Below are 26,712 nucleotides of genomic sequence, written 5' to 3'. Positions count from 1 at the left end.
TGGCTCTGGGAGCTGACCTTGCTGCCGTATCTCAGAATCCTGCCACGGCTACCTGCCTGGGGCCGGGCAACTCCCTCCCACAGAGCCAGCTCCAGGTGCCACACCTGCCTGTCCAGATGTTTCAGCCCACACCTGACTTCAACAAATCCCCCAGCGTGGTGCTGGGTGACACTGACGCCTGTGATGTACCTCTCGCTATTTTGTCCTGTATCATCCTAAAACTTACACAATTCAATAATAATAACTCACACAGTTTATATAATATAAATTGTGTATAATCCCCGAAGTTATATTATTTCAACTTCATGCTGAAAACCCTGAATGCTTGGAGTAACAGCAAAGAGCATGATTTCTTTCACACGTTTATAGCCAGACACCAAACCCTGAGTACTTACGAACCTCTCGAGACATATGAATAAGAAGGACCGATCCAGCATATGAGTCAAACCTCCCACTTCCTGTCCCTCCGCTCGCATCGCGACACAGTGTAACTACTTCCTGTCCCTCCGCTGGCATCGCGACACAGTGTAACTACTTCCTGTCCCTCCGCTGGCATCGCGACACAGTGTAACTACTTCCTGTCCTTCCGCTGGCATCGCGACACAGTGTAACTACTTCCTGTCCTTCCGCTGGCATCGCGACACAGTGGAACCACCTCTTGTCTCTCCACTCGCATTGCGACCCAATGTAAACGCTTCCCCGGTGAGAATCACAGTAGCAGTCGGCTCCAACGTGACAGGTGTCACCAGCACTGTCAGCCCTCACCGACCCCCTGGCACAGGCAGTTTGGCCCCAAGCTGGTGAGAACTATATATCTGTGGTCAGGCAGGCCCTGGACACAGATCTGTAGCCTTTCAGGACAGAGAGCCGAGAGAGAGAGCAGAGGTCAAGAATTTTCCATGGAGCATCATACTAGGATTTTTGCTCCCAGTAAACTGGCATATTGACCCCAGGACAGGAAACAGCTATGATGTGGGACCAGAGAACCCCTTCCTTCAGTTAAGGGCAGCATCGTATTGACTAAGGGTTGACAATACTTAGATTTCAAAAATGTGTTCATCCTGGATTCTTATCAAACCTCCTGTAAAGGGCACGGCCCTTATCCTTCGAATGTTTCCCTCTGCCTTCCCCACTGTCCACTCCGGAGCAGCCCTTTGGGTGGCCCTCCAGGTAAGGCCTTGGCGACGTCTGTACTGCACCAGGCCTGGTACATCTACCTTTCAGTTATCAAGGCCAGTTTAAAAGTTAAGAAGAAGGAAGATGGAAAAAGGGCCAGGAAACAGAAGCCACATTTCTCAAAGCCCTCAGTTCTTCAGACAGAGGTTTCAGAGCTCCAACCCCCAAATCTCAACTCTGTTCCCTATGGATGACCCTTGTAATGGTGGTAAAAATCCCAGCGTGAGCTTCTCGGGCCAAAGCGTGCACACAGCTATGTCCGTGACACTTGCATGGAAGAAAGGACGTCATGTCTCTATGGATTTGCACATTACATGACAGAACGACTCGCCTCAACAGACTTGATCAAACGGGTCCTTGCAAAAAGCATGCTATAACGAAGCCATAGAGGAAGGAACAGGGCAGCCGCAGCAGCGAGCACCAGATGGAGAGACCAAGCCCGGAGAAGTCGAATGACTTACTTAAGGTCACATATTCTGTCGCCAGACTGCCAGCACATCCTCCACTGCCAGGGCCAGGCCTCCGAAACAGAGTTCCGGCCAGGCCCAAGACACCACTGGGCTCGTGGAACATTTTTAATACCTGATCCTACCTTCCTAAAAATAATTCTGCGCTAGCATTCACAGGGCACACTGAGGTTAGCCCAGCTCTCCTCACATTCCACATGGGGAATGTGGCCAACTGGCTGATCCGAGCTGCTCACTCCTGACTGGGCCGGACGCGAGGCGCAGAGATCCCGGGCATCCGCTGCCCCTCCGTGCAGCCCGGACGGCAGCCCCCTTCCGCCCAGCTACCTGTCTGCTGCCGTCAGCACGGCACACAGCGCGACCTGCTGTGCCACAGAGACGGCTTCTCTGCTGAGCGGCAGGCACACTGTGCCCACGAGCACGCGCTTCAAAGCTTGACGGCTCCGGCAGGGGCTTCGCGGGAGGCAGGCGGGCGCCGCTGGGGTCTGAGCTGGGCCCGGAGGGAAAGCTGCAGAGAAGTCACAGGAAGAACGAATTCTCAGGGCATCAGTCAGCGCCTCGCATTTCACCCCTCGGAGGAGACAGTCCCCAGGAGGCTGCCCTCTCCTACCGCATCTCCGTCAAGGGGCTGGGGGCGCGCATGGCTTCCACGCAGAGTCCTACGTGGGAGGAGACCCTGAGCGAGCTGCCACATAGTCGTCCCTGTGCAGTGTGCTAGCCAAGAGGGCAGAGCAGGCGACAGAACTTCCTGGGCTCAAACGCCAGCCTCCTAATTAGTCTGTAGAGTTACCGCGCCAATCACAGCACCTATTTCCCAGGGTTACGAATGAGCTAACGTGTGTCACGACACTGAGGTCTGGCTCGGAGGTGAGTGCTGCGGAGTGTCCGTGGGTCGCTGCTGCCCGGGCATCGGTGTCCACGGACGCCAGCAAACCGCGGTTCAGCTCCACGAGTGAGAGCGGGAAGAGCAGAGCATCGAAGGCAGGACCAGGGGACAGGAAAGACGACGAGCCGGCCTGGCAGAGGGGCGGCCGGGGCTGCAGGCTGGGTTCTGCCCTCACGAAGCCCCTGGCTGCAAAGCCCACCAAGTCTGCTGTTAGCATGGGCAGAACAATCAGAAGACAGATGCAAGCTCCGGACCCGACACTGACTCACGTCGCCAAAGGACGCGTTAAGAACTCATCTGAGGGACGTGTTCCGTTTGTTCATGAAACGCGCTCTTACTGAGGCCCGTGGAGAGCCACGGCCTTGAGAGAGCTGCCGACGATGCCCGCCCGAGGAACCGCGCCCGGACTAAGTGAGAGAGCGGGGCACAGCGGTGCCCTTCCGAGTAAGGGGTCACTCCGCGGCGGCTGGGGACACGGCCCAGAGTGCATCACTGCCCTGAGTTACAGAGGAGGAGGAGTCGGCCAGCGAAACGGCAGGGTCGAGGACGGCCAGCAGCTCAGGGCAAGGCCCACGCAACGGTCTGAAGGCGACGGAGAGTTCTGGAAGCGCAGGCAGTCTGGCGTGTTCGCACGCAGATGCGGGGGGACGAACGTGGACGTCTGAACGAGGCTCCATCCGGCACCCTGAAGACTGAGCTTTCCCCTGTAGGCCAACGGGAGTGGGCAGGACAGGCCGGCAGGTCGCTGCGTCCCACGGTCGACCTGCGCCCCGAAGGCGGCGGGGAGCCGCTGGCGCCCTTAAACCAGGGGGTGACAGTCGGGATCGTATCTGAGAGGGGTAACTGTGGTGGGGATACGAAGAGCGGACGGCTGGCAGGGGACGCTGGTGACAGACACACGACTTGGGGGTTGCGGCTAAGGCTGCAGAGGGGCAGGTCGTGAAGTGCGGCTCTGCCGGTGGGCACGTCGCAGACCGGAGGACGCCGAGAAGGGCCCTGAGGCAGAAGGGACAGGGCGGCCGAGGAGAGGCCAGTGGTGAAACGGGCAACACAGATTTTTAAGAGCCTGGACCCTCGCTGGAGTGTGGCACCACTCAGCCCAAACAGGTGTACGCAGCCGTCCCGTTTCTGACCCTGCCTGGTGCTAATTTCCTGAGGCCTCAGCGACTCGCGTCCAGGAGCCCTGCATGCTGCCCTTCCCACAAGGAACAGCCCTCTGGTGAGCCCAGGGAGATCCGTGCCAACCAGCCCAGCCTCGTAGCTGTGCCCTGCCCCCCGCGAAGCCCTGCGTGGGCCAGCGTCACAAACACTGCGGTGCGGCCCGGCACAGCACAGCTGGACCGCAGCCCACAGGACAGGGCGATCGAGGCTACGGCGTGAGGTCTCGGCTACAGCCGAGATCGGTGAAGTCCCACGTTCGTGACAACACTGGAGCCAACTCTGGAGCACACCCCCCATTTTTTCCCTAAATTGAAATCTTTGGGATAGAAAAAGTTGATTTATTAACAGCATTTTGTTTGACTTTTAATTTTTCACATTAAAAAATTTCATATTTGAGACCTTAAAAACATAGCAGACAAGGGCCTGGTCCCCACAGGAACGGCCGGCGTGGAGCACCGTGCCGGGCGCCCGCGCGCCCCCCGCCGCCCCCCAGGCGCTTCCCGAGCACTTTACCCAGAAAGTGTCTGGAACACACGGAGTAGACAGAACGTCACGACGCGTCCTCGGGCCCCGCTGACACCGCCACTCCGCTTTACCCTGGTCTGTCCCTGCGCCGTTCGCCCCGTTCCAGACATTCGTGGTAACTTCCCCGACACTTCCCCGTGTGCACCATTGTCTAAAGTTCAATGCCTGTTTGCAGCATTATTTTTTTTTGAAGTCAAATTTATACGCAGCGAAAAGCACCAATCTGAGGTGCACATCTCCTGAGCCCCGAGCAATGTCTACGCTTGTCGCCCGTCCCCACAGGCACGTGGGCTGCTCCTGGGCACCTGCCAGGGGCAGAGAAAGCTCTTCTGCATCCTCTGGCCTCAGCCTCTCGGGGCCACGAAGAGGCTGGCAATGGGCAGCAGCGCAGCCGACCTCTCTCCTCAGGTGGCAGCTGTTTCTGCTGGGCCTCAACGGCCGACCTGAGGATAATCAACTTTGCTGATCATATGAGTTCACTGTCGGGCTGAGAGAGAAGAGGCTAGCAGTCGAGACTTTAGGAATCTAAACGTGTCTTTTCCTGAAAGCACGAAGCTCCACGGTTTAAGAACCTTGGCCTCAGAGCGCAGCCCTCAGCTGCTGCGGCCTGGGGAGGGGCAGGGGATTAATAATAAACAATAAGTAACACAAACAAGAGTCACACTCCACTCCCCCGCTGGCCTGGAGGTGGCCGCTGCAACAAGGCAGGCTTCTGTTGCTGGCTGTTAGGGGGCTGCATTCCCTAAGCCCAGGGAAAGGTCAGAAATAGCAAAAAGGTGGAGACCTTGTATTGCAAAGGTAGAATAACGGACAAGTGAAACCAGGGGAAAGATCCAAAATGTACTGATAGGTCAAAGGCTTTCCGCCTAGCCCGGAATTGTGATAGCCCTTTACGAAACGAAAGTGGGACGTGCCCGCGCCCGCCGACAGTGAGCCGTTTCTCTGCAATCGATCCCGGACCCCCAGGGCACCTCGCCAGAGAGCGCGCAGAACCAGGGGCCCCGGGAGCGGGAGGCAGCCAGACCCCGCCGCAGAGGCGCCGGGCGAGGCGGGCGTGCGGCCCCGTCTTCCCCTCCGTCTCAGCCACCTCCTGTACGGAGTGGCCTTGAGCCCAAGCTCCGAGCAACTGTCCATCTAGGGCAGAGGTAGAGGGCAAACCTCAGCCCAGAACAGTGCACATCATAAGAAACTGTACGGGCAGAAGAGGAACCCAACGTCATCGCCGCCCCAACCTTCCCACCTCCGTTTCCTGGCTGGGAGACGGATTAACCTTCCTTTTATTTCTGGATTAATGTGAAGACAGGTGAGATAACAAATATGAAAACAGATATTAAAAAGACAAATAAACCCAAGTGTGGCCATGAATACGTGTCCTTTGTGCTGCTTTATAAAACAGAACACGCTACAAGGCAGTCTCGTGCACTGGTTCAGGGCAAAGGCCTGCGGCCTTCTCTGCAAAGCGCCAGCCTGAGCAACAGCCATGCAGGTATTCGTGACTTTCAGAGACTACGCCACAGATACCTGAGACCTGAGTCCTTCCAGTGTTACGACAGAGCATGACGGGATTCAAAAGGAATATGCAGATTCTTTGGAGAAGCCTTAAAAGGGATGCACTCAAGTTCAGAGAAATAATCTATCAGGACAGACGGGGGAATCTTGGCATGAATCGGCGACCGAAGCGGCTGCAGCACAGAGGGAGAAAGCCTGCGACGCTTCGTGGCGGCGGGCAGAGTGACGGGGGCGCTGAGGGCGAAACCTGCAGGGCCCTGCTGTCGGGGGCGAGGCACTGACCCCCTCTGAAGGGGACGGACCAAGCGCATCGAGCCGAAGTGCTAGTTCTGGCCACAGAAATGTGTGGCACACATTTTCCTGTTTATTCACAGGTCTATCTAAGTCACCTGATAAACCTCCATGGGGACAGCAGCCCCAGGCTGGACACACCAGGTAAATTGTAAAGTTGCCTGGCCTCCTGAGTCTTGCATCTGCCTCAGCATGGCTTGCTCAGAAAGACCTGGCAGCCTGTGAAGCTTGAAGTTTCTGTGTCTCTCCAAATTCTGATTGGTAGTTATGCAGAATCAACAAAAATTAAATTTACGCATTTGGATGCCAGAGTCCTGGGCTAAATATTTTCCCAGTGTTTAAAATGTCACATCTTTTATTTTAGCAGTAACGAATAAGGTCTGAGAAAGCCGTAATTCAGGCAAAATAAATCATTGCTGGTGGCCATGGGCCAAGTGAAACCTAATAAAATTGCCTTCAGATGGGGCTAACATACAAAATAGGAATTTTCTGGAGACATTACCAGAAATTCATTAACAGTAGAACTTATAGGGGAGACATGGGACCCCTCGGTCTTGACCAACAAGTATCACTGAAACATAACAGCTAGTCAAGAATTCCCAAACTGCATTAGAATATGATTCCAATAGACTGTCACAGTATTACAATGTTTAAGTATACTAAGTACAAAATCTCTAAATTCTTAGATAAACCCATCCCATAACTATAATGTAGTTCGATACTATATTAGAAACCTCACACAGATTGATTTTTAATATTGAGAACTAAGGCTTCGGTTTTCCAATTAAACGGACTCATGAAACAAATATAAACTCTGTATTGCTTGATAAAACTTAAAATTTACTCATGCTTGATAAAACTTAAAATTTACTCATACTGGTTATAATCTAAAATCTAAGACTTAAGAAACAATTTTATAAATTACTCTTCAAAAGTAGAAAAAAAACCAGAACACATTCAAAGCTCCCCCCCACCCCAAGTCAACAAATTAAGCATACCTCAATTAGGAAGACAAATGAGGTTTCAATTCCTTGCCCTATTTAAAATTCTGGGTCAAGATCTTTAATCTGGATTTATTACCATGTTAAATCGGTAAAGATTTATTAAAGATCCCAAACTTTCATCCTTTACCATCTTTAGGTAGGAAAAATATAAACATGATCATTTTCATTCATAAGCATAGATGAAAACAGTCACAAATACTTCCCCTCAGATCCCCAAGGGCCAGAATGTGAAACTAGAAAGTCACTATGTAGCCAATTACCTATTACAAACGATAATAGGAACCAGCTATTGCTGGAAGCAGTCTCAAAGTTCTATTTAGTTTCCAAAATGTAGCAATTGCTAAAAAAGTAACAAGAATTCTTGCAGAGTCAGATACAAAGTAGGCTTTCAATAAACGGGAAAGAATAGCAGACAACTCTAGGGTAATAACATCCCTATCTCTGCTGCCCTAACTAAGTATTGCCTTCCAGTGACAATACTAATGAGTGAGAAATGGACCTAACCAGAACTGGGAAATAAAATAGTAGGAACTAGCTAATCTGCCCTTCATCGATAGGAATACAAGCTTCCTGCCTCTAATGTCGGGTTTAATATCCTAAAACATTTTTAACTTATAAATAATGAAGCCACTTGAACTAGTCAGAAACTAGCTTTTTAAGGGTCTTCTCATGTATTTTGGGCCCTAATTTACAGTTACAATCATATAGATGGTAGATCTATTTTTTTCTCCCAGAAGTCAACAGAAAGACTACTTTAAGTCATTCTTACGCGAAAAAAAAAACTACACATAATCTACACAAAAGTCCTCAAAACTGTCTTTCTACCGACACTGCTCTTTCAAAAGCTGTAAATGCCAATGTGGGCTGATGCCTCAAACGGACCCACCTGAAGAGGTGATCTACTAAAATAACCAGGGGGACTGTTCTGGACCCACGATAATGAAAAAGCCATGGATTTCCTGAACTGGATACTGCCTTGGGTCCTGACACTAAGCTGAACCCATTGACATGCAGGGTAAGGCAAAGGCCACTTTGCAGACGGAATTGTAACAGGAAGAAGTCACTGCACTGGCGCACACGTGAGCTGTTTTGTGCTGCGCCCAACACATCACCTCCGTCGCCTTGGGTCTCAGTCTGTACCACTGAGAACATGAACTGCTGTTTCTTCCTCCTTTGTCCCTTTCCCCACCTCTCGTCCAGCGAGACAGATGATTGTAACCTCTTGCTCGAGAATGAGAGTATACTAGGCACTGAATTCCAGTCTGGGGTGATCCTAAGGTCGAAACCTGGACTCTGAGCCCCTTCCAAAACCAACCCGAATTTCTGAGTCAAGGAGAGAACCCTCTAGCCTCCAGGGCATCCCTGCAAGTGAAGGGTGATCAGACGGGTCTAGAGACAAGGTCTCTGCAGACTGACATCAGTGCCCGCCCCATGCCCAGCAAAGATCTAAGTGTCAACATAACATAATCTGAAGGACGAAGCCGGCATCCATTTTAACAAATATAAGAAAATCTCCTTTCCCGAAATAACCACCTGCTCTCAAGGCAGCCCAATAACCTAGGTTCAGTTTTAAGTGCCTATATCTAGATCTTATGCACCCGAGATGCTACGGATACCAAAACAGGGGCTGATAACCGACCTGGAAAAATAACAGGAAAAGGGAGTTTAGGAAGTCCCAGCACCCCTAGAATGACCAGCCACATCCGTGCCCCAGGACGGACACGTGCACGCGGAATGCGAGCCCCGTGAGCGAAGGAGCTGTCGAGGGGGTGTGGCCAGAGGAACGCCTTCCCTGAAGACACCAGGACAGCGAGGGTGTCCACACCCAGGTTCAGCTCGTTCCTGGGTTTAGAGGCTGCGTCAGCCCCCAAGCTCCCACCGGAGCAGAGCCAACCTCGGCAGTCCCTGGGACCCAGCCTACTGCAAAGATTGGTAACAGGCCCCTGCAGCCAGTCTTCTTTGACTCAAGCACCCCGTGGTAAGCAAGGCTGCAAGAAAGGTCTCTGAGTCAAAGCGGCATCAAGGCACCACCACCTGAAGCGCGAATCACCTGCTGTGACCTTGTGGGAGGAGGAAACCATCTACCAACATCACCTGACGGCTTCTCCCAACATGCCAAGGTGATAATCCACAGCCGGTCAAGAGGTCATGGCCGAAAGGAGAGAGGACGCGATAGCCCTGACCATTCGCATCGTGCCCGTGCGACAGTCCAGCTAATCGACCCGGATGACCGTCCCACTGTCCATCTCGCGGAAGGCTGGCTGGTCAGAAGGCAGTGGGCTGCCCGGCTACTGGCAGCTCCAGTCTCGCATTTTGAAAATCATCATTCACGTACCTCTGAGTGTTCAGGCCACGGAGAACTTACTGTCGCTCCACAGGTGCAGACCTGTGAGACCCCGGAGCCGACGAAGGCCACCTGTCTTGACTGGAACACAGATGGTTTCTCCAGAGAAGATTCATTCGACTTCATAAGCTTCATCTGTAGCTGAGCTTGTCTGGCACTGAGCACACCTGCTCCACCCCACCCACTGCCAGCCCTGTGAGGAGGGAGTGATGCCGACGCGGTCGCCCCTTGGCATCCGCGGGGACTGGTCCTAGCCCCCCCCCCCAGATGCTCACGTCCCTTAGTCGACCCTTGGACGCCACGGAGACAGAGGGCTGACTGTATTGCATTGGCAGGTGTTTAAAAACAACGCCACAGCTGTCGCCTCCTTCCCCTGCTGTTTCAAGGGTCCTGAGTGTGACGAGCACATTGACCACAGCAGTTCACAATCTGGGAGGGGGTTAAGAGAAGAGGAAGGCATCAACGAGATCAGTCGCAGGGAGGCGATCAGAAAAACGTGGCCCGTGTGCGAAGATCTGCCAAGAGTGACCTCAAAGAAGGTGCTTTTCTTGGGTGTATTAAAGTGTGTGCGGTAAGGGCCCGACTCAGGCAGCAGAGTCTCCCGAACGAGGCTACCTAGTCACACTAAGAAAACTGCTTCCACGGAACAGTGACTCAGTACAGGACCACGTGGGCTGGACAGCTGGAAGTGCGACTTCTCTGTCCTCTGTGAACCCACGGAATGGTTCCCTCCAGAACCCAGCTCTCAATCTCCTTAACATCCGAAATATCCCGGAAAATAAACGTTCACCTTCTCAAGGAGTTCAGAATTTAAAATAATAAACGTAGGCCAATTAGCATCTGTCTTATTTATATTTGGCTCCTTCTTGGGTGGGATACAAAGCCCTGCGATTTGAATTTGAAAAGTCCATGCCTCACCCTCTCTCCTTTCTAATTTTACCCACAGGGGAGTTTTGAGTCTCAGACTCCTCTCCTGTAAAATGGAAACACGCCCTGCCACACCTGCTGCAGAGGATGGCTGCTGAACTGCACACAAGGTGCGCAGAGGAAATGAGTTTAAACGGCAAGATACTGCACAAGTGTTGGCTGCCACCTCAGGGGCACCGTTACGACCAGAAAAATAATGGATACGAAAAGGGCGGAGAGAAGAGAAAGTTATTCCACCTGAGGAGAAGGGTCACACACTTGGTGAGGAGTAAGCTACTGGTTAATACATTCAGGGAATGGCTAGAACACAAAATTGAATTATTACTTAGAAGTGGGATCTCATGCCAACACACTTTGCACTGAAGGCAGAAGAATAAGGAAGATTAAGAGTGGGTGTCCAGCTCTCAGCTCCCCAAAATAACCGTGAAGTTCCATTTGGCGGGAGGGTGGAGTCAGTCATGCCAGTCTACAAGCAGAATGTCACTGCATCAGATGAGAAGGTGGCGTTCGCAAGCACAGAGCTGTCAAGTCACCACAGCCCCGTACACTGTAGTAATACAGAGGCGCACGTGACTGCTGTAAAGGGCTTTAGAGAAAAACGAAAATAGAAAGAAAGGCCATTCAAAAAGTATCACACGAACACAAGTGACTCAGTAGGTCGCTTCTCCACAGGAGGCCCTTAGGGAGGTAACGAACTGCTAAGGAGAAAGTAAGGTTCCATGCCAGGTCAGGGCGTTCTGGGAGCTGGAGCCTGCAGGAGACAAGCTGTGCTTGAACCATTACAACCCGGCAAAGCGAGAGCGGCCTCCTGACCCAGCGCGGGACTTGCGCTTTGGGTCAACATCCAGGAGATCCTGTCTCACGGCCGCCCAAGCAGAAAGCCAAGTTCTCCAAAAGGGCATGTGACAGCACTGGCCGCGCACGGAGGGACTCGGTGCACCGGCACTCCGCCCAGACACAGCGCACATGGCCAACCCACAGGGGTACGTCCAGGGACCAAACCCCCAGTAACCATGACAACCCAAGGAGGTGGAGGGAAATCCAAACACCGTGCGGCGGCGGGGACGCGACTCCTCCAGGTGCAGACCCTGATTCGGGCGCAGGCTCGGTTCGTGCAGGAGACTGCCCGGGAGGCGTGCCTGCGGCAGGGCTCGGCGGGGACACCCCGGCGCCCGGGCGGCTCGCGCGCAGGGACCGCGAGGGGTTACCTGGTGCAGGGCCGTCAAGCCGTCCACGTTGGCCGTGTTGATGTCGGCTCCCCTGGCCAGGAGCCTCTTCACCTCGTCGGTGTCCCCGCTCGAGCAGGCAGCCAGGAAGACCGCGCCGTCCTCGAAGCGGACCCGGGGGCCCTCGCGGCGGGCGTGCGGCTGCCGCTCAGCGGACTCCTGCTCGGTCTGCGAGCCCCGCCAGCGCCGCAGCTGCTCCGCCCGCCGCGCGCGCGCCGACTCGGCCCGCTTCCCGCCCAGGTGCCCCAGCTCGGCCATCGCTCGGGCTCGGCAGCCGCGGCCGCACTGCCGCCGCTAGGTCGCTGCTCTTCGGGTTGCCGCCGCCGCCTCCCTCAGAGCGCGTCACCCGGGAGCAGAAGGCGGAGACGCCCGCGCTGCCATCTTTACTCCTCCCGCCGCCAGCACCGCCCACGCACTCCCTTAGCGTCAGTACGCAGGCGCACCGCGCCCCGAGGCGTCACGGGAGTTGTAGTTGGAGACCAGTCCCCGAGGGCGGCCCCTGGCCTTCTGTGAACTACAAATCCCTGAATGCATCAGGAAAGGGGCGGGGACCTGCCGCTCCCTACTTCGCCTACTTCGCCGCGGGACCCAGCGGGGTCACCTTTGCCCTAAAGCTGGAACTAAGTCCAGGACTCGCGGCAGCCTCTTCGGGAATTTTGGGAGTCGTAGTTTATTTTTGCTGTGACTACTAACCACTCTTTGCATAATTATCACATCAGTCCTTTGAGGTGAAAAAGGGGCAGTAATTATCTCTTTTTCATTGGGAAAAACGACATAAAGTGCCTGGTTCTAAAGGTAGAGTTTTATTAATTTTATAACATGTACTACATTAGCAGGTAGTACAGGAGGTCAATGCGCATGGGGAAAAGGAGCATGCGTACACATACAGTATTACAGAGTTTGCACAAATACTCAAAATATGACACTTCAAATCTATTCCCCGGGACAGATCCTGGAAAGTCTGCATCCAATTGTAGGAAGAGTATAAGCTTTGATTTCAAATGAATTCACCTCCCAAGACAAGTAAGTTACTTGACTTCTCTGACCTGTTCCCTTATTTGTAAAACGGGAATAATAATGCTTCGCAAGATATCCATGTGGATGAAATAAGATAACATATGCAAAGGAAGCCAATGCTATCCCTGGAGTATATCAGCTTACGATATCTATCACCTTCCCTTCGTTCGCCTTCCTCCTCTCCTACGCTTTTCATGGATCTTAAATTTGTAAGAGACAGAACCGATGTCTTGTTTGTCCATGACATTCCCCGCCCCACCCCGCCTGCCGAAGCTACAAAAAGACACTCTGGAGCATAGTACTAAACTCCTAAGGCAGCAAGTTGGACATTTCCACATTCACAGTGAATTTGGTTATAAATTCATTTAATAACTATACCCCTCAGAGTCTTAGCTCTGAACAAAATTAACTAAATGTTACTCATAAGAAAGGGAACATACACAATTATTAGGCTTTCAAACTTTTCTATATGCTTGAAATTTTTCATTAAAAAAATGTTACAAAACATTAGGTCACTGTAAAGGGAAACCTTACAGTTGCAGGTGACTCAACTCCCCTGCGATGAGCTGAGAATCAAAGGAAGTTATATGCAAATGCAACGTATTACTTTTAATAATGCCAAGTACACCTGCGCCGCGAGCAGGCACGCTTGGCCTGAGCCGCCAGCGCTCGAGGAGAACGGGCGGCACCGCGCGCTCCCACTTAAGTGGCGCGGCTCGGGGCGCGGGCCAATAGGCGGCCGCGCTCGTGTCGCGCCGGCCAATCGCGACCCGCGCGGGCGGAAGGCGGGGCGGTGCAACGGCCGGCTCGCGCATGCGCGGGGCAGCTGGTCCGCGGGCGGGCGCGCTGCGAGGGCTCCGCGCAGGTAAGCCGCGCGGTGGTGTTCGGGCCCCGGCGGAGGTCGCTGTGCGTCTCGGGGGTCCTGCACCTGCCTGGTGTGGGGTTTCCTCGGGGAGACGCCCTCCGCGTCTCGGAGTCGGAGCATCGGCCTTTGAGGAGACGGCGGACGGCGTCGGCCGGGCCGCACGCACCCCGGGGCTCACAGCCGACGGGGAAGCCGCTCAGGCCGACCAGGGACCCGGGCACGCGGGGCGCCGGGGCCGGACGGCGGAGGGGCGGGGACGCGGCGCGGGAGCGCGACTTGCGACCCCAGCGGCTGACGACGTGTTCGCGCGGCGTCGGCGCTCCTGCTCCGCTGTGTCCTGGCAGTTAGGGCCCGAATGCGAGGCAGGCAGGGGTCGGAGGGGAGGCGGCAAGCCGGCCGCTCGTGGACGGGCTGCGTGGTCGCCCGCGCCGCCGCCCGCGGCTGTCCATCAGCGTGGTTCCAGTTTCGGGTAAAGATCAGCGGTATTCACATACGCCTCAGACACCCGAGCCTGGCCCATGGCATCTCGGAGCGGTGACCCGGCGCCGCTGGCGTGCTCCCTCCCGCCAGCCGTGCACTCCTTCCCCTGGTGAGCCGGGCTGCAGACTCCAGAGGGTCGGCGGCGAGCAGAACCAGACCTGCGCCCTGCCTGAGTTTATAATTATTCGCGGAAACAGACGTCAAGTGAAAACATTCAAGATTATTGTTGTTTGTAGGACTTTTTGCCCTTTTATACTTACTTAAAAATTTTATTTGCTTGAATAGATAACAAGACATCCAAAAAACCCAAATTCCCTTCTCAGAATAGGGGTTAATATAAGGAATCTGTTTGCCCTTCAGTAAATTGACGCAGTGTGCTAAAAACGCCAGACACTTGCCGTCTGTGTCGTGGTTGTCCCTTTTCTCCCCAGCACGTCCCAGCCAACTGTTCCTGTGGCTGAGAGAACTGTGTGGGCTTCCCGTTAGCTGGGAATCATGCAGAGAGCTTCACGTCTGAGGAGAGAGCTGCAGCTCCTGGCCACCGAGCCGCCGCCCGGCATCACGTGCTGGCAGGACGCCCACACCGACGACCTCCGAGCGCGTAGGTGTCACATTCCGCCTGCGACGAGTGGAGGCCCCTGCTGAAGGTTGTGCAGGAGTTTAGACGTCTGTGTTCTTCCGAAGTGGGGAGCGATTGCGAGGTCACAGTGCTCTTCTACCGGGATTGGGTTTCTGCCCTATGGAAGGTTTGCTTCACATTTCTAGTTGGCCCTTTTGTGACAGCTTTTGCTGATTTGTAACCCAGATTTGAACATCAGCTCTGAAGCAGTGTTCAGACCAAAGAGCAGCGTCTCAGATATGTAAGGCAGGAGACGCGTGCTTGGAAGACGGCAGCCCATTCAAAGCAAACTGCAGGCTGCGTGTCCTCACGGCCCCTAGTTTTCAACTCCGTCTCAATCTCCCACACGGTCTTAGTTTCTTAGTTTGACACCATCAACCCGTGGGTGCATCAGTGCACTGTGTGAGGGCTGCATAAGTCTGAGAGAGAGTCAGTGCCCCAGAGCTGCTTCTCCCTAAGGCCCCAGACTTCCCTGGGTCCGTGGGGTGTGATGCAGACCATCCAGTCACCTCTGAATTTTTTTTTTTTTTTAAGAAATATTAGGTGGGGCCGACACACCTTATGAAAAAGGTGTATTCAAGCTGGAAGTTGTCATTCCTGAGAGGTTAGTGTGAACGAGATTCTGAACTCTAGGATAAAGCACAGTTACTAGAAGACAGAGCGTGTGGCAGGGTTAAGAGTGAAAGGACCTGGATTTCGTCCTCATCTTACCATGACATAATGCTGGAGTATTTGGAGGGTGAAGGGGCTTGATTTAGCAGGTGGATGTATGAGCGTTTTTAATAGTATTGTTTGTAAATTAACATAATAAAAATTTGGGAGGAGAAAAGGTTTGCCTGTCAAAGGCTGTCTTCCTGACTTGTTATGATTACTAAGAAGCAGTATTTTAATAGAACTTACCTATTGTCCTGTGCTTTCAAAGGTACCCATTCGAACCTCCTCAGATCCGGTTTCTGACTCCAATCTACCATCCAAACATCGATTCTGCCGGAAGGATTTGTCTTGATATCCTCAAGTTGCCGCCAAAAGTGAGCGGGAGGAGGGTGGACTCCACGGTCGGGCTGTGAAGCCTGCCTGGGAGCCATGCTCGCCCGGCCCTAGCAGCTGCCCGTCTGTGTGTGCAGGGTGCCTGGAGGCCGTCCCTCAGCATCGCGACTGTGTTGACGTCCATCCAGCTGCTCATGTCAGAGCCCAACCCTGACGACCCGCTCGTGGCCGACGTGGTGAGTATCTGTCCTCCTGGCTCCCCGAGGCGCTGGACCCTCCCCTGCAAGTCCTGCTGCTTTCCACTGACTCTCCCTTTGATTTCGTCTCAGTCTTCAGAATTTAAATACAATAAGCCAGTCTTCCTCCGGAATGCCAGGCAGTGGACAGAGAAGCATGCCAGACCGAGACAGGAGGTGCGATGCTCGTGCGGCCCTGACCTTGCCGCTGCCACTAGTCCAGATGTGCGGAAATGTTTGCCGGGCCTGCCAGACGGGTTCCGTCCCCCGGAGCAGCTAATCGATGCTCGCCGACTGCGGCCCTCTGATCATTCAGCAAAATAGCCTAGTAGCTCAACCAGAAGATTTTCCCCAACATTTGTCACCTACTGACAGCACTAGAGGGGGCAGGCAGCAGCTGGTTGATTTTTTTTTGTATTCCTGGGGGTAGATGGGTAGATGAGGGTGACTCAGATTCTTTTTTCTATTTCTTTCTAACACTGAGAAAGAACTGTGTCTGCAGGATCAGGACATGGTGAGGAGGGTGTAGGAGGAAGGGGGCAGTTGGCTTGTCTCCTGGTACCATGGATGGGAGGAGGAGGAACTGCCCCAGTTCAAGTTCATAGGGTCCCTTCATTTAACGATACAAGTGCAGCGCAGAGGACCGCGCCCTCTGGTGGTTGGTGAGTTATATAACACCCTTCAGGTTGAGGGAAGTAGCGGTTAGTGTTACTTGTGGAAAGAAATGAGAAATTGAAACGTGAAAGGTTGAGGAAGGTGCTGTCGGAGGGAGCATCCCATACAAGAAGCAACAAAGAAGTAGCTGGAAGTGATAGTCCGGCACTGCGTGTCCCCGCCGGGCAGCGGCGTAAACCTTGTTGCATTTTACTCCTTTTTAGGCCGATGAGGAAGAGGCGCCCGGGAGCCCGCCAGAGGCCGGCGACTCAGAAGCGCGCGACCCAGCACAGAAAAGGAAAGCCAGGCAGCCGGGAGGCGCGGAAAAGAAATTTTGCCCCGATGTTGAGGGCGTTTGTCCTGGTTCGTCTTAGTTAATATATTTTCTGCCAAAGCGGTCTGCTTGGCTTGCCTTTCTTAAATGTATTTTTTGTACTTGATGACGTTTAGTTTTTGTGCTCTGTAAAACGGAACTTGTATTTTTACATAGTCTGCTTTTACATTGATTCTCGAAGTGCAGTGTGTTTTATTTAGCTTGTACATACTTATTTTGAAACTTTTTAAACCTGAAAAATAAATAATAAGTTACCGTTGAGTATGCGTTTATCCCGAACGTACACCTGGGAGCAAACTGGCCAGAGACCTTACGCCAAGGATGTAAAGTAGTTGAAATTGTTATCCTTTATTTTGCCAACTTAGCCAGCATCACTAGGGACACTGGGTGTCTTAAGCCTTTTTTCCCAGCAGAAACTGAGCGAGCGCCTTCTCTGCGCAAAGGCCTGGGTCAGGACTGCAGACCCAGCAGTGAGAGCCACGCTCTGTGGGCCTTTCCTGCCCCGGCCACGTCCTCGAGCAAAGGGGCCACAGCCCTGTCCTTCACCCCGCACAAACACACCTGTTCACGCTACTGTGTAGGGGACCAGGACAGGACCTGGCCTGAGAGTGGTCAGCCAGCCCTGAACACTGACCCGTGACTTGGCTGAATGGAGAAAAGGCAGCGCCTGCCGCCCTGACAGCCCCTCTGAGGCAGCCCCTCCCTGTGGCCGCACCCTGCTCCAGCAGAGGCCATGACAAGGGGCCGAGGGACACACGAAACTCCGCGGCTGCTTTATCGACAGTCATCCTTGGCTGCCTTGTTTCGGGTGAAAGTGTCACATCTACAGGGCTTTTTGACTAATGGAAGCAGCTTGCAGAAGACCCTGCAGTCCCCACACCCCTGCCCTCCCACCCGAGGGGCTGACCTCGGCAGATCCGGGCGGCGAGATGGCAGCAGAGCCCTGGGGAGGGGCCTGGCCGCGGACCAGAGCCCATTCAGGAGGGGGCCGTGTTCCCTTGGGTCTCGATTCCAGACTCCCATCCCGGCATGACTGACGTGGGTGCCCTGGGACAGGTCTCACCCCAGATTCTCTTCTTAGGTCTGTTGACGTGCCCCAGCTGTCACCTCCCGATCCCGGGGCTGAATGGGTGTGTGTTTGGGGCAAGGAGGGGGCCCCCCGGAAATGCTCAGAGGACCCGAACGGTAAAGGGTGCAACTGGAGAGGCAGAAGGGCGGTGGCCTATTTGGGGCACCCAGGAAGCCCGGAATCCTGCCATTTCCTACTGTGCAATACATACAACAAATAGCCCTCCAGTCGGCTGGCCGAGGGCTCCCTGTCCCCCAGAGAAGGCAGGGCCCGGGAGGCAAAGGGAGGACCAGGCTTTGGTGGACGGTGGATCGAGAACCGCGGGGAGGCAACTCAGGGCCAGAGGGAAGCCGGAGAGCCAAACTCTCCTGTGTGCACAGGACTCTCCTGAGGACAGATGTTTCTCTGAGCTGGGGAGGAGGTGGGAGCCCTGCCCCTTGTCCCAATGCAAGGCTGAGGCTGGACACACAGGGCGGCCTCTTGCCCACCTCCCCAGGGAAGGGAAGGGCTCTGGGAGGCGGCGCCCACTTTAACTGGGTTGCGCTCCTAAGTCAGGACCGGTAGCATCTCGTGAGGTCACAGGGTAGTGCCAGGTGGTGCGGAGACGAGGCCCGGGAGGGAGCAGTGCTGTTGTGTGAGACGTTCTTAGATAGCCCGTGAGAACCACACAGTCAGCACGGCGCTGAAGATTCTCCTGCTGCAGAGGTGCTCAGAGCGTCTGCCGCACGACGCAGTCTGCATGGGCTCGCAGACAGGGACGTGACGCGGGACATCTCGCCAAACGCACTTTAGCCGGGACCCCTTCTGCGTGGCACATCTCGAGGTTAATGGGACACACAACACACTTTGTATCCAATCAACGGGGCGCGGGGCAGGTGCCCAAAGCTTTGGGCGGCCCCCTCGCAGGCATTCTCGGCGGGGTCCTCCCGCACATCGACCCCGAGCCCGAGCCGCTCGGCCGCCACCCCGGTCACCGCTGTCCTGCGTTTCCCTCGCTGCCCTTAGGCAGACGGGTTTCCAGGCCTCTGGTCCAAGCTGCAGGCGGGACCGGGAAGAGGACACCGGCCACGGGGCACACTGGTGACGGCGGCATGCAAGGGAGGGACCCGCGGGGCCAGGGCCTGGGCCGTCCCGCCGTGGACCACGCTGCTGAGTTTGGGTTGAATTTATTTTACAAGCAGCCATCGTTCGTGGAGGGGAAGGGAAGAAAGGGAAGAGAAGCGGAGGGACATTTACACGCGCGAGGCAAAGGCCAAGCCGGAGGGCTGGCCGCCCACGCCCGCCGACGAGCCCCTGCCGGCCGGCCCGGCTCCCCCTGCCCCCGGCAGCCATCCCCCACCCACGGAGGCGCACAGGTTCCCAAAGTGGGTTTCCTTGGGCTCTACAAAGTGGCTGCCCTCCAGCTCGGGGTGCCCTGGCTGCTGACGGGATGTGACAGTCACGGAGGGGAGGCCACAGGTCTCTGGCCCAGGGGGCTGCCCGGCCTCGGAAGCTTCCAGAATGAGGTCCACATCAGAGAAGGCCACCAGGGCCTGGGTAGAGTCGTGGGAGCTCTTCTCCAGCTCGCAGGCGGCCGCGTGGGCCAGGCTCCCCGGGGCCCTTGGGCAGGACCGGAGCCCCCGCAGGTCCTCCCGGAAGTGGGGGCTGAAGAGCAGGTAGAGCAGGGGGTTGAGGCAGGCGGGCAGCGGCAGCACCACCAGCAGGACGGACTTGACGGCCTCGGGGGTGACGGGGACGAGGCCGAGCACGGAGGCGACGCTGAGGAAGGCCACGGGGCAGTGGAGGAGCCCGTCGCCGAGGATGAGCCAGGCCACGTGCCTCCCCAGGGCGCGGTCCCCCGCGGCCTCCAGCTCGCCCCGCGGCAGGTCGCAGTAGAGTCTGATGTAGGCGCCGGCCATCACCAGGAAGCAGAAAGAGTTCGTCATCACCAGGGCCACCGCGAAGCCCAGGGCCGCTGGCCGGCCCTCGGGTGGGGTGTAGGGCAGGCAGAGCGGGGAGGCCCCGTAGTCCCCCACTGAGGCCAGAGGCAGGGCGGCAGCCAGACCGGCCAGGGCCAGGCAGCCCAGCGCCCCGGCCCGCACGCCGCCCAGGGCGGGGGCCTTGCCGCGGGCCCGGAGGCAGGGCCCCGGGATGCTGCACTGCACCGTGGCCAGAGTCAGCAGCAGCACCGAGGCCTCGGACCCGAGCACGGCCAGGAAGCCCGTTGCCCGGCAGCCCAGCCCGGTCTCCCAGCGGGCCCCGTACTCGGCGAAGTGGCCAAAGGTCAAGGCGTCGACGGAGGCCAGGAGGCCGCAGGAGATGCCGGTCAGGGCGTTGGCGCCGGCTATGGCGCCGACCACAAACTTGACGGGCGGCAGGGGGCCGGGCGCGCCGGCGAACACGCCCAGCAGCACCAGGGCGTTGCAGAGCAGGGACAGCAGCGCGGCGGCCCACACGGCCAGGCGGACGCCCCAGCTCTCGAAGAGGTGCTGGCAGGGCTTGAAGGGGCCTGCAGGAGACAGGGCCGGACGTCAGCCCGGCCCAGGGGCGCCTGGCACGGGTCCGAGGCGGGGCCGGGGAAGCGCCGCAGCCTCCGCCCTCCGGCGCCCAGGCCGAGGGGGGCCGGGCCGGTTTGCGGAGCCCCCAGCCGGGGCTGAGGGCGGGAGAATGGGGACACACGGACAGACGACAGAGCGTAAGTGACTTGCACAAAGCACAAGTCGCCGCAGCGTCGGGCAGCAGGGCCCGGCAGGCGAAGCCGTCCTTACAGAGGGCGCGTTCGGAAGAGAGGGAGGGACAGCCGGTGCCAGGGCCCGGGGAGGGCCGTGGGGCCGGGCCATGGCTGCGGCAGAGGCTCCCAGCTGCGACGGGCTGCCCAGGACCCGCTGCGAGTCAATCACCAAGCCGGTCACAGCGCGACGCCTCCTGGCCCCCTCCCGGCTGGCCCTGCCCTAGGCGGGGAGACTCCGGCGTTGTCTGCCTGCCTCCCGGGTTCTGTCCTCGGGCCCCGGACCTGTCAACCCTTCATGTCTTCCAGCTTCAGGCTCCGTTCTGCAGTGTGCTGCGGGCAGCTTGTCATTTTTCAGGAGCGATATTTTAAACACATATTTTTGCTTATCCAGTAACGGATGGTAATTACAGACAATCTGGAAACTATAACGTGGGAAAATTAAAGCTACTTATGATCCCACCTCTCAGAGAGAACTCATCATTTGGGTATGTTTCCTTCCATTAAAAAAGGATTATATATATATAACTATACATATAGACTTTTAAACCAAATCGGGGTTTTACTGCACATATAGCCTTTTATCCTCCTTTTCAAAATTAAAATTCTGTTATGCGCTCTCCCCCGCGCCCTTATATTCCTCCAAAACAGGTTTTCAGAGGCTGTTAGGGACTACTCCGCCATGGGGAGACACCGTAATTTATTTGGCCGTTTGTACAAGCCACGTAAAAGCAAGTTCAAGTTTGTTGAACTTCCTGGTTTAGCTCCTTGCTGCTGGTTTTCTGGAGCAGAAATTTCTGCGCAGCGTGAAGCACACAAATTTCCAAGTCTGAAAACTCGCACCGCTGTCCTCGCGGGCTTTAGCGCTCCCGCCCCAGATGGCCACCAGAGGGCGCGCTGCGGCGGCCGAGCTCCGGGAGCAGGTGCAGGCAGAACCGCGCCGAGCAGTGCGGCCAGAGAGGGGCTGTGATGGACAGCGCCGGGCAGGAGCCGCTCGGCCTTGGAAGGGCACGGGGAGAAGGCTGAGACGCGGGAAAGTGGAGAAGGGACGTGGGGTGACGCGGAGGAGCCCCTGTCCCCCGCTGCCCGCCCCGGGCCCACTGGAGAAGCAAGCTCTTCCCTCTGTGAAAGGGGTTTGGCGGGTCTGGCAGAGCTCGGGGCTGCAGGGTCAGACGGTGCCTAAGGAGTGACTCCTGACGCGGGCTTCTCTTCTGGAGACAGTCAGGAGAGGCCGTGGCCTTTCTGGGGAGCCGGGGCTGGGGGGCCTGGCAGAGTTCCGTCCACGGGGGGTTGTGGGGCCTGGGACTGGACTGCGGGGGTGGCCATGGCTGGCACTCTGCCTGGGCAGCGGGTCGGGCGGGGCCTTTCCTGCTCCTCTCTTCAACCAGAGACGCTTCCTCCGGAGGTACAGCGTCCTGTGGGCTGACTCGGACGCCTGCTCGTAGCCCCGCCCCGCCCGCCCGGCTGCCGCACCCCCAGGCACCGTGGAAAGGCTCCCTGGCCATTTCTCCGGGCGGCGCATCTTGCAGGCGGCAGGCTACAAACGGCCCGGCCACGGGTCCAAAGTCCCGCCCGCCCCCGGACACCACCTCACCTGGAGCAGGGCTGCACTGGACACTGGGGTGTGGCTTTGTGTCCCCCATCTCCAGCTGGAGCTCGCCCACCGGGTCGTCTGAGAGGGGAGACCAGAAAGAGGCTTAGGGCCTGGGCTTGGTGACAGCCAAGCCCCGCTCTCCTCCGAATGGCCGCCCTCCACGAAGTCCCCCGAGTCCCTCTGCGCGGCACAGTTCCCTCCAGCGGCCCCGCACACCGTCTCTGCCCTTGGGTGCCAGCGCCGGGCCGGCGCCCTGCCACCCGCATGCAGGTCACCTGCACTGTTGGCGCTTTACGGCAAACAGTGTCCTGGTCATTCCTCTCCCCCCGGCACCTCTGGGGGACGGCCTTGGAGGGGCGAGGCACAAGGTCAGGTGCAGGCCACCCGCAGTCCCTCCTTGGATCCCCCTTGGCCCCCCCAGGCCTCCTCTCCAACCCCCTCCACGAGGCCCCGCCCGCCCTGCCCCGGCCACAGCTGTCACTCACGGTGGCTCTCGGCCTGTCCCGCAAGAAGGCCCAGCAGCCTGCGGGGAGCCTCCTGGTCCTCCGGGTGGGAGTCCTCTGCCTCCCACTGCCCGCTGGCCTCGGAGACGCCGGCGCAGGCGCCGTAGGCACAGCACTGGTAGGCGTGGGGCACCTCCAGGACCCTGGGGCGGGGGCGACACGGGCCCTCAGGGAGGTCTGGGGTCTCCGCCCGGCTCTCGGCGCCTGCACACGACCCCAGTGCCGACCCGGCGTGCGCGGTGGCTGCAGCAGGCTGCTGCCTCGGGCTCGGGGCGGGGAGCAGCTGGCCCAGGCCACACGGCTCTCCGCGCGGCCCCTCCTGCCAGCACCTCCTCCTGGCCATCCAAGGGGGCAGGGACCCTCCCAGTGGCCTTCGCCGTGCCCTGTCCCTGCCACGGCGGAGCGGGGCTGGCTGCCGTCCTGCGGGGTCGGGGTCGCTGGTTTGCAGCCCGTGGGGCTGGGGTGCCACACGCGGCCCCTGGGTGTCATGAGCGCCCAGGACTGCCACGCAGCTCGTCATCTGCCCCTCAGCTCCCAGCTCCACCTCGACCCCATGGCCCAGGCGCTGCCCAAGGGAGGCGAGCGGTTTGGGCGCATGGAGGTAAGGGAGAGCGGGGTCGGGGGGCCTGCCGGGGGCCAGGACGGGGGAGATGCCACAGAGAAGAGAGGGCGGGGAGGCCTGGCTCCTGCCCACTCGGCCGTGGCCACACCCGACCGCCGGCCGCCAGGCCCTTCCTGTGGCTGCCCCTGTCCCCCCTCAGCTCTCAGCTGCCCTGGGCAGACCCCTCTGCGGGGAAAGCCAGGCCCTCACCTCAGCTTCGGGAAACTGTCCTTGGAGAAGGGCTGGGACAGAGCCGGGTTCCCTCTGAGCTTGAGATGCATCAGGCCCCCGAGCCCGGCCGGGGGCAGCGTGGTCAGCTGGTTCTCTGTCAGGTCCCTAGGACGGCGGACAGTCAGGGTCATTGGCGGACAACGGGACTGCGGGGCGCAGGTCCACGGGAGGCACGTGGCCCGTGAGCCTGAGCCGGAGCGAGAGGCGAGGAGCAAGGACGAAGGCTGCGGGCGCGGGGTGCTCGCCGCGGCCCCCCCGCAGCTCACGCCTCCGCGCCCACCCCCCCCCCCGCCCGCGCGCTCGCCTGCTCATCCTCGGGCGCCGACGGCCTAGCAGGGGCCGTGCTAGGTAACGCCACGCCCCCGGTTCAGAGGGGACAGGGCCCGCGGGACCTGCGGTCGGACTGCCACGCAGGTCCCTGCCCACAGGACGGGCCGCGGGCACTTACAGCTTGACCAGGGAACGCAGGGCTGCGAAGGCCTCAGGGTGGATGGACCGGATGGCGTTCCAGCTCAGGTCCCTGCGGGCGGAGAGGGTGTGGCAGGGACAAGGGACGCGCGGAGGACCCGTCCCCAGCCTGGCTCTGCCTGACCTGCCCCCCGTCTGGGCCGCCCGGAAGCAGTGCCCAGCCTCCTGGGGGAGGCGCTGCTGCCCGGCCCCGGCCCGGGCGTGGAAGCAGGCTTCGTGGCCCTGGCCCCCTGCAGACATGGCCCGGACGCTGTCTGCATGGGGGGGGGGCACCCCTCCTCCTAGGGAGTGGGGGTCTGCGTGCACATTGCAATACGAGTGCAATGAACCTGAGCCCCCCACTTTACTGCAGGGCAAACACAGGGCCCCCCAAATCCCAGAGCTGTGGACACTCACAAGGCCCGCAGGGAGCTCAGCTGGCCGAAGGTGTCGGCTCCGATTTCCCAGATGCGGTTGTACTGGAGGCCACTAGGGCAGCAAGAGAGGCCGGGTGAGGGCGGCTCAGACCCTGGCTCCCCCCACGACCCCACGCGCTGGGCGGAAGAAGGGACAGCCCCCCACTTGTCCTGGTGCAGGAAGGAAGGGCCAGCCCTGGAAGTCATCAGATTAACGGCAGTGCAAGGGGACCGGTGGTCCTCGGGGAGTGGCTCAGGAGACAAAGCCACAGAACCAGCCCCGTGGCGCCAAAGGGCCAGCTCCCCGCCCAGCCTGTGGACGGCCGTGACTGGCCGGTGGCCGGCAGGGCCCAGTGGGCAGCTCATCTGGGGGGATGGGCCGGCCTCGGCCGCGTCAAAATCGTCCTTCCTCTGTCACACACACGACCGCCCCCGACACTGCACCTGCTCTGGCCCCAAAGGCGGCCTCGGGGACCCTGCTGGCCTGAGAAGGCGGGAGCGGGGTGAAGAGGGCTGGGGGGCCCCGGGAGCACTTCCCGCCGCGTCAGAGCTGAGCCCCCATGTCCCCTGCTGGCTGTTTTTGTGGGCTGCACTCAGAGAGGCGGACACTTCCAGCCCCCACTGCCCTGCTCGTCCAGCCCGCCTGGCCCAGGTGTCCCTCCCTGTCCCTGTCGCTCCGCTGGCCCTCACCGCTGTTGCCTTTCTCTGCTGCCTGGAGCCTAAGGAGCCACCCCGGGACCCTGGGGGTGTTGGCTGCCGAGCCCGCCATCCGCCGTGAGTCCAAGGCCCGTGCGGCCCTCAGCCTCACAGACCCTCAGCCCCAATCCCTCAGCTCCACCCCGCACCCCCGGTCCCTGACCCCCACCCCTCACCCCTGGCTCCCCCGCCCTCCGAGACCGAGGAAGGTCATGCCAGCCCCGGCCGCAGACCTGCCTGGGCCCAGACTCACATCTCCTCCAGCTTCTGACAGCCACGCAGGCTGGGCAGCTCCTCGATGCGGTTACGGGACAGGTCCCTGGGGCGAGAGGCAGGGCCGGGGTGAAGCTGGGCAGGGCCGCCGCGCTGGAGGGCCAGGCCCTGGCCGAGCAGCCCAGGGCCGGGACGAGGCGGCAGGGCCCGACCCCCCATGCGGCTGCTCCCTGCCACGCCGCCGCCTCCCGCAGGGTCTGGGTGGGGCCGGCTCCCCGCGTTTGTCCAGTCCGGCTGCCGCACCCGTGCGAAGACCTCGGGAGCCGGGGCGGGCCTGGGGGACGTGGCGGGTGTCACCGAGTGAGCTGGGGTGCCAGCCCCGGCGACCACTCCTGCGGTCACCATGCGTGGAGTTAACGGGAAGGTCAGTGCTGGGTCCTCGCGGACACCGGCCCCGACCCTTTCACCTAATGGAGGCGCGGAGGCGGGACAGCACCTGCCCGAGGCCTCACTGCCAGCCAGCGGGGGGCCGGTCTGGGCCCCGCGTCTCCGACACCCAGAGCGGCTTTTCCACGAGCGGGTGCCAGGCCCCCTCCTTGCTGTGGGGCTGCGAGGGGGGTGGTGGCAGTGGGGTCGGACGCAGGGACACCCCCTTGGCCCCACAGGCACTTTGGCCCTGACCTGGTGGGGGGCGGGTGAGTCCTCCTGTGTAAACCGGGGTAACAACGCCACTCGACGAGCACCTGCTGCGTGCTGGGTGCTCGACATGTGTTTTTCAACCCTCGCAAGCTTCGCCAGTTTGTACGTGGGGGAAATGCTCATCCCAGGCCTCACCCCAGGCCCGGCCCCTGTCCCCCGCCCTGAGCAGGGGAGGACAGGCTCGCCGCAGCAGGGGCCTTTGTGGTCCCCGAGTGTGGGGCGCGACGCAGGACTGGGGAGGGCGCGAGGGCCACTCACAGGACCCGGAGCCTGGGCAGCTGCTGGCACATTCCCGCCGGGAGCGTCCGGACGCCCGCGCGGGTCAGGGTCCTGCGGGGGGCACAGACTCAGCGCTGGAGCCAGCCAGGGCCCCGGCTGCCTGGGGAGCCCGGAGCTGGCGGGGGAGGGGCGGGCTGGGCGGGGAGGGGGGAGAGGGGGACGGAGCGGGCCTGGCTCAGGCGCAGGGTGTCCCAGCGGAGACCGAGCCAAGGTCATCCTCGGGGAGCTATAGTGCCCGCAGGGAGAACTTTCCAGATGCCAACAACCCCCAGGGAGACAGTAGAAGCAGAGAGGGGTCCCTGCCCGGCCGTGGCACACACGAGCTGTGTGACCTGGGGCTGGACGGTGGCCCCTCACTTGTCCCGTCCACCCCCTTACTGCCCCAGGCCTGGCCACGCTCCGATGCCCTCTGCCCACGCTGCATGGGGGGGTGGCAGAGGATGGGGGAGCCTTGTGGGCCCCCCGCTCTACAGGTGCTCAGTGCCCACGTGTGGGTCAGGAACCCCGCAGTCACACCTGAAAACCCCCAGAACAGCTTCCTCACCCCTG

General features: G+C 58.8%; 3 protein-coding genes across 10 annotated transcripts in view; 1 reads left to right on the top strand and 2 right to left on the bottom strand.

Annotated features, from left to right (window-relative positions):
* The window catches only part of PPP1R12B (protein phosphatase 1 regulatory subunit 12B), a 70,920-nt gene extending 59,004 nt beyond the window's left edge, over positions 1-11,916 (bottom strand). For 6 of the 7 annotated variants that reach the window (XR_004955450.1, XR_004955449.1, XM_036235530.1 and 3 more), the window contains exon 1: positions 11,499-11,916. Coding sequence is in view for 5 of the 7 variants with exons in the window: in XM_036235530.1 (XP_036091423.1) it covers positions 11,499-11,774 (276 nt within the window). In the remaining 2 variants the exon portion in view is untranslated. The remainder of the gene's footprint in view (positions 1-11,498) is intronic. The other variant, XM_036235531.1, reaches the window with a different exon arrangement.
* A 1,417-nt stretch (positions 11,917-13,333) lies between these two features.
* UBE2T (ubiquitin conjugating enzyme E2 T) lies at positions 13,334-16,969 on the top strand. Of its 2 annotated transcripts, XM_016130808.2 has the most exons (7): positions 13,334-13,398; positions 14,310-14,479; positions 15,032-15,101; positions 15,420-15,525; positions 15,622-15,720; positions 15,814-15,897; positions 16,599-16,969. In XM_016130808.2, the coding sequence occupies exons 2-7, from the start codon at positions 14,374-14,376 to the stop codon at positions 16,746-16,748; spliced, it is 615 nt and encodes a 204-aa protein (XP_015986294.1). In that variant the 5' UTR covers positions 13,334-13,398; positions 14,310-14,373; the 3' UTR covers positions 16,749-16,969. The 2 variants fall into 2 exon arrangements, with proteins under 2 accessions (XP_015986294.1, XP_015986296.1); XM_016130810.2 differs by lacking the exons at positions 13,334-13,398; positions 14,310-14,479 and adding an exon at positions 14,486-14,624.
* A 2,040-nt stretch (positions 16,970-19,009) lies between these two features.
* LGR6 (leucine rich repeat containing G protein-coupled receptor 6) overlaps positions 19,010-26,712 on the bottom strand; it is a 40,589-nt gene continuing 32,886 nt past the window's right edge. Inside the window, exons 11-18 of the mRNA XM_016130753.2 lie at positions 26,143-26,214; positions 25,226-25,291; positions 24,278-24,349; positions 23,862-23,933; positions 23,393-23,518; positions 22,564-22,724; positions 22,079-22,156; positions 19,010-20,265 (exon numbers count right to left, since the gene is read on the bottom strand). Coding sequence (XP_015986239.2) covers positions 19,010-20,265; positions 22,079-22,156; positions 22,564-22,724; positions 23,393-23,518; positions 23,862-23,933; positions 24,278-24,349; positions 25,226-25,291; positions 26,143-26,214 — 1,903 coding nt within the window. The remainder of the gene's footprint in view (positions 20,266-22,078; positions 22,157-22,563; positions 22,725-23,392; positions 23,519-23,861; positions 23,934-24,277; positions 24,350-25,225; positions 25,292-26,142; positions 26,215-26,712) is intronic.

This window comes from Rousettus aegyptiacus, unplaced genomic scaffold (genome assembly GCF_014176215.1).
Source record: "Rousettus aegyptiacus isolate mRouAeg1 unplaced genomic scaffold, mRouAeg1.p scaffold_m13_p_18, whole genome shotgun sequence".
NCBI lineage: Eukaryota > Metazoa > Chordata > Mammalia > Chiroptera > Pteropodidae > Rousettus > Rousettus aegyptiacus.
This window is presented reverse-complemented; position numbering and strand designations above follow the sequence as displayed.